The sequence below is a fragment of the Parasteatoda tepidariorum genome, chromosome 5 (assembly GCF_043381705.1).
Source record: "Parasteatoda tepidariorum isolate YZ-2023 chromosome 5, CAS_Ptep_4.0, whole genome shotgun sequence".
Lineage (NCBI taxonomy): Eukaryota > Metazoa > Arthropoda > Arachnida > Araneae > Theridiidae > Parasteatoda > Parasteatoda tepidariorum.
This window is the reverse complement of record NC_092208.1, coordinates 80,547,288-80,553,832: the sequence shown is the minus strand read 5'-3', so window position 1 is coordinate 80,553,832 and position 6,545 is coordinate 80,547,288. Positions and strand designations below refer to the sequence as shown.

The 6,545-nt window shown below is 29.0% G+C and overlaps 1 protein-coding gene across 1 annotated transcript; it reads left to right on the top strand.

Annotated features, from left to right (window-relative positions):
- The first annotated feature begins 3,145 nt into the window (after positions 1-3,145).
- LOC107438507 (glutamate receptor U1-like) lies at positions 3,146-4,375 on the top strand. The gene has a single exon (XM_016050816.3). It carries the CDS (start codon positions 3,146-3,148, stop codon positions 4,373-4,375), a length of 1,230 nt encoding a protein of 409 aa, XP_015906302.3.
- The last annotated feature ends 2,170 nt before the right edge of the window (positions 4,376-6,545 follow it).

The window sequence follows — 6,545 nt, the reverse complement described above, 5'->3', positions numbered from 1 at the left end:
TTTCGAAGAAACAATGTTGAAATTCTTGTTGGTAAAGCAGAAACAGATTATCAAAACAAATTGCTTTTTTTATATTGGTGCATCATGAATCAGTCTGAGTTCTCTCATTGTTGTAATGGCTATTCATGATTATTCAAGCAATTGACTTCCAATGAATGAAATTTCTGGTGGTTTAACAATAATAAATTATCAAAAGAGTAGTTATTCTTATGTTGGATCATTTTAAAATAGACTGAATTCGGGGGGAGGAGGGCTAGTTACCGTTACAAATATAATAGCTTATAACGGAACCATTTGATGGAAATTAAATTTTAGCAATTTTAATTTTAAAAAATTAGCTAAAAGTTTAAGGGACGATATTATAAACCTGCAGCACACAATAGTAAATTCTGCAGCAAATTCGCGTTTCTCATACCTCAAAAATGTTTCAAATATTCGAAAACTTTTGCATACACTTATAGGTTTAGTTTAAACAAAGATAGCCAATGAAAACAATAATTTTAATAGTTTTTCAAATACGTTTTTATTATTTCATTTAATAAGGATGGAAAAACATTAAATTGTAAGTCATTACAATTTCTAAGCCACTTTGAATGACAAAAATAAAAAATTAGTGTGAAATCGGCTGAATATCTCCTAAGTTACAAAATTTTTAAAAAGATATAATTTTTAAATTTATTTCTGAGAAGCTATTTTACCGATTTAAAACGATGTATGAATTTGTATGTAGAGGTTAAAATTTATTCGACATTTATTAAACAAAGTAATAAAAATCCATTAAAAATTATTTTAATCTTAAGAGAAATCAAACTTATATTTGTGTACAAAAATTTTAAAAAGGATTTACAGTTAAAAAGATTCTCTAGCTATGACATACTGGACAAAAAGCAAAATTAACCCAAACTTTCGATCAGTCTAATGACTAAAAAGAGGGTCAAGCTTTCCCTGTTTACCTTATATTTGAAAAAAAAAAAAAAGAATAATGAATACTCACTCCGGCAATCAATAAGTAAAATATTTAAATCACTAGGAGGCTCACTAGGAATCACTAGGAATTTTTTAATTAATAACAAATTATCATTTTAAAATTTGAAAGAGATTCGTTAGAGATTACGCAAGATATTATTGATTATAGGAATCGTTTCATACTGCGCATTCGAGGAAAATATTTGAATAAAATTGTTTTCATAATTTTTCTTTTTTTTTAATCGTATTTGGTAAAATAAAGAACGTCCTATTTGAACATCTTGAAAATGTCGTAAGTTTTAAGAAATTTTTAAAGTAGTTATCGTACTTTTTCTTAAATCCTCTGAATTCTAAGGGGATTTTCCGCCGTATATATATAACTGTTATTATATTTTACTGTTGTATATAATAAAATTTGTTATATATAACAAATTTTATTTTGTACTATATAACATACTTTAATAACAAATCAAAATATTCTAAAATGATGATAAGGAACAAATTGTGATGATATTTGGAAAGAAAACACTTGAAATAATTTAATCGGGAATGATTCCATGTAATGCCTCTGCCATTTTAATGAATCTTTTTTCATAAATCTAGTTTAACTGTTCAAATTATAATTTGAGGCTAGATCTTTACCCTTCAAAACTTTCTTTTTAAATTTTCCAGAACTTCTAAGACCATTTTGTATTTTTAAGATATACAAATCGGACTTTTTTTATATGTTACCATATACAATTTAAAATAAATAATTTAAAATAAAATAAAAAATTTATATTTTAAAGTTTTACTTGCATGCGCCGTATAAAAGGATAACTTTAACTACTTGTATCTTGAGCAATTTTTAAAGAAAAAATTTCTAATTTTAAAATGATACTTTTATTATTATTGAAAAATTACTGCGAAAAACTTTTAAATTGTTTACAGCGAAATATTTTCGCAGATATAGTTAGAAAACCCAACGCAAAATAATTAAGATAAAAAAATATTCATGTCTCTACGAATATTTAAGCTAGATTTACGAAATTTTGTGCACTATTGCATATAATAACCAAAGTAATTGATTTACGTTACAAGTTTATCACCATATTTTTTGATGTAGAGAGTTCAAAATAAAAATTTAATTCGTAATTTATAAATTTATTAATTTAATCCGTATTCATATTTGCCAGTCCCTCAAACATGGTTTAAAATTTATTGATATTTTTGAGAAATTGCATGATTTAAACACTTCTTAAGTTTCAAAATAATTCGCAAAATGTTTCTTCAGGAATTAAAAAAAATGAGGTAGTATAGAAGTTTTTTTTATTACTTTTACAACTCTTGTAATTGTTTTTCTCTATTAGGTGTTTTCTTTATTGTAATTCATCACAATTATTCATTACTAATAATCATTACATTTAACAACGAGTTTCTATTCCAGAAAATAAACCTGTTCGTAATTTTCTCAGATGTAATAAGAAACAATAGCAAAAATAAATTTTAAAAAAATCGCAAGAGAGTGTTTGAAACCCTGACAGCAAAACGTATAAATGTCACATTTCGAAATGAGCTACTCTTAAATAAGATATGTATTCTGAGGAACAATCCATTCATTAAAGCTCTGAAACGAAAGTAAAAACTCAAAATTCTGTTGTGCATTCGACACTTTCCTGTTCCTTCCTTTTCTTAAATATCAGGGACTTTAACAGTTCAAATTTTTACCTGGCAACTCTCATGGACTAACTTGTGTGCAAATAATTCGAGCATTTAATATATTTTTTCGAATAAATAATGATTTCTACCTGGACTGAAAATATACAAACTAATTATTATTTAATAATTCTTTAAAAATATTAATATATAGTTAAAGAAACTCGCTTTTTAGCAAGATTAGCCTTGTAATTCATAATCTTTCTTTATTTCTCTGTTAGCTTTCAAGAACAGACTTGATTCAATAAATCAAAGCTAATTTCAAACCTGACTATCAACACGAATCACTATCACAGCTTTTTATACAACCGTAAAATATTCACAAAAGTTCCAAAAGAATATTTCCATGAAGAATTCATTCATCTTATGAAGAACTAACGAATTTTCGTAAAAACGCAACCTCTCTATATTCTGCAAGTCTTCAAGAACTAACTTAAGTCAAAGCACTTGATCTGAAACTGAACCTAAAAAGATTCCGTAAAATATGGAGGCATTCTTTCCCGATAAACTTAGAATAGCAGTTATACCCGATACCATAACTACAAAACTAAAAAGAGTCAACAACAGAAACATTATCTCGGGTGTTGAAGATGAATTTATAAAACTATTGTCACGCTCGCTAAATTTCGAATATGAGATTGTTGTTCCCTCAGATTATTCGTACGGTTTCAAGGATGCATTCGGAAACTGGACTGGAATGATGGGAATGATCGCAAGGAACGAAACTGACATGGCATTCACCTACATAAGTGTCACCGAAGAGAGGTCATTTGTTGCAGATTTCAGCGTACCTTACTACAATCTTGAAAAAACTTTTATAATGAATCACGCTTCATTCTTGCCAAAAACAGCAGCATTCGCGTATCCTTTCAGCAGTCTCACATGGATTTTATTTTTTGCCGTACTGCTCTTAATGACAGTGCTATTTCGATCTTTGATTGCACCAAAAGACTCAATGATTTCGGTTTTCATCAATGTGTGGGGATCTTCTTTCGCACAAGGAATAAGCTACAATCCTCGTTCACTGTCCAGGCGGATACCACTTGGAATTTGGCTCATTTATTCATATTTTCTGATTCTAGGTTACAGCTCTGTCCTGTTATCATTTTTGACGTCCCCAATCAAAATGAAACAAATAAAAGATTTCAAAGATCTCTACACCGCAGTCAGAGAGGGGAAAATGGAGTGTCTGGCTGCGGGTCCCACCCTTGAAGCAGAATATTTGTCTGAAAGCATTGTACCTCATTTCAAAGGATTAGGGGAATACATTAAAAAGAATAAATGGTACTTCTATCCGAATATCAGCCAAATTGTTCCAGAAGACGTAGCAATACTTGGGAACCCCACGTTTTTGCGAATATTTTTCGGGCCCCCTGAAATGTACTTTTATTCGAAAGATATTTTTGGAGATTTTCCTTCAGGTGTTGCAATCAGGAAAGATTTTTGCTGCAAAGAGCGCTTCAATCAAATGATACTCCGAATTTTGAGTGGCGGCTTATATAAAAAATTCGCGAACGATGTCGTTTTCAAAATCGAATTAAAGAGAAATTTGAACAGTAATTATTCTCATAGTGCATTAACCTCACCTTTAAGGTTATCAGATTTAAGTGGTGTGTTTATTATACTTGGGATAGGCTGGGCAGTGGCTATTTTTACTTTGATAATGGAAATCACCTACAGCCTATGGTTACGCTCAAAACCCCAGCAAACCTGATATCTAAATGACTTTTTGCTTACACAGCCTTCATTTTTTCACCTTTCTTCAAGCACAATATTATTATAAGTTTTAAAATAAGCTGTTACTAAATCCTATTTTAACTCCATGACCAGATTTCTTTGATATAACTACTTGCATCTATAAACATCATTTTCAACACACATATTGGAGGAAAATTGCATGAATCGTAATTTCTTTTTTTAAAGACAAGCATTGCTTTAGGAGCAGTCTAGTGTATTAATTAAGAAACTCTTTTGACGCAGAAGGATCAGGTCGCTGTGCACTTTCGTTAAATGATTAATTAAATCTATTGTTTCTTAAAAATTTTAATGAAATTTTTTAACAGCCTGTGTATGGATAACGCAGTATTTAAGTAATGTACAGATAATTAAATACAACATATATAAATACTTAGCAGCTTATAACGTTATGTTTTACTTGTTTTTGACATTTTGTTCGAACTTTGGATGACTCGTTGTTTAAAACGTTACACATTTGTCTAAATTTCACATCATTCACGAGAACACTTGAAACGGCGCATGGTAAAATTTAGGAGGACCATATCAACATCATCTATTGAACAGGTCATTTAAACTGGCTGAGAACCATTTCTAAGGAGACTTACACACCCATCACTAAATTTCTTATTACGTAAGTGAGGCTTATAGTGTAAGTGAGACAACATTTCAACATTTGAGTGCTACAATAATTGAGAACTCTGCTTAAAAAAGATTTAACTTTTCTAAGGCGTCTGAAATTTGATTAAATTGACTTTTTGATAGCAGAAACTCGCAATCTGCATCTGAATTTATAGGAACTGAATGGAATTATTTCCTTTTTTTTAAATTCTCATGATGACAATTATTTTTCTTGTTCCCAGGAAGGAAAATATGATGAAAAACTAAGTTAGAATCCTTCTAATTAGTCAATTATGATCTAATAATTATTGATTAGCAATGCAACCACCTCTGTCAGTACTTTTTATGTCAAAGGTTTCAATCGAACCAATTTCTAAAGCGTAAGAAGAAGAAAGTTGTTTACACATCCGAAAATGATGCAGCCTCAATCCTTAATAAAGTCACGCATGAACTTTAAAGTTGGTAACATCATGTTCCATTTAAACTTTATACACTTACAACATTTTAACTCTACTTGTAATAATTCAAAAATTTAATATCATATTTCGTATTATGCTATTAAACAATTAATTTAGATTATTCTACGTTTTCTCTTAATCATAAATTCGCAATAGTTTTTAGGCTGGTACTAATTAGAGTGCATGAATTAAGCAAACTGTATTCTAAATCATACCTCTTGCAGAAAAATATAATTTTCAGTTCCTACTGCTGATATACAATAACCAAATAATTAATATAAGTATGCGTATTTTATTATTAAAATATTACGAATGTAATCTAATAAATATAAAATATGTACAATGTTTCAAATGTGCTCATTATTTTTGAATGAGAAAAATTTATGCATGAAAAGTGGTTAGATTTCCCCAACATTCACAAGTTATAGTTATTTTATAATTATCCTTCAGTTTCATCTTTTAAAATAATTGTAGAATTTTTCTTTATACAATATTATAATACTATTGCTTGTGAAATGAAATATATAAATATTTACTTATCCATAATCTAGTACCATGTTATACTGTAATAGTGAAATATCGTTTTTACCAAATTAATATTGTGTATCAGATAATACTGTCTACAAAATCACCAGTGATGAATTTAAAATCTTATTCGTTAACGTAATAACGCGAAATTTCATCTCAATTTCGAATAGGGTTTTTTATTCATGGAGCTTGAACCCTACTACAGCTGCAGTATTTTCAACTATCTAATACAGTTGTTCACTTTTTTCACCCGGTTAGTTTAAAAAGCGGATGACACAATCAACGTCTATATTTTTTAATTCCATTTTGTTTCTTTTCAAGATACAACCTATTCACGATGTCTGCAAGTTATATTTGTTTTGGAAATTTTTTATTAGATGTAAAGGCCTTTCAATATATGAACCGTTACTTGCAGATATCGATTAACTCCAATTCTTGAAATAAATGTATGAAATTTAGACATAGCTTTCTATGTTTAGATACATTTCTCCAATCCAAATAATAAAGAGTAGCACCTCTAAATGGTAAAAGAAATCATTTTAT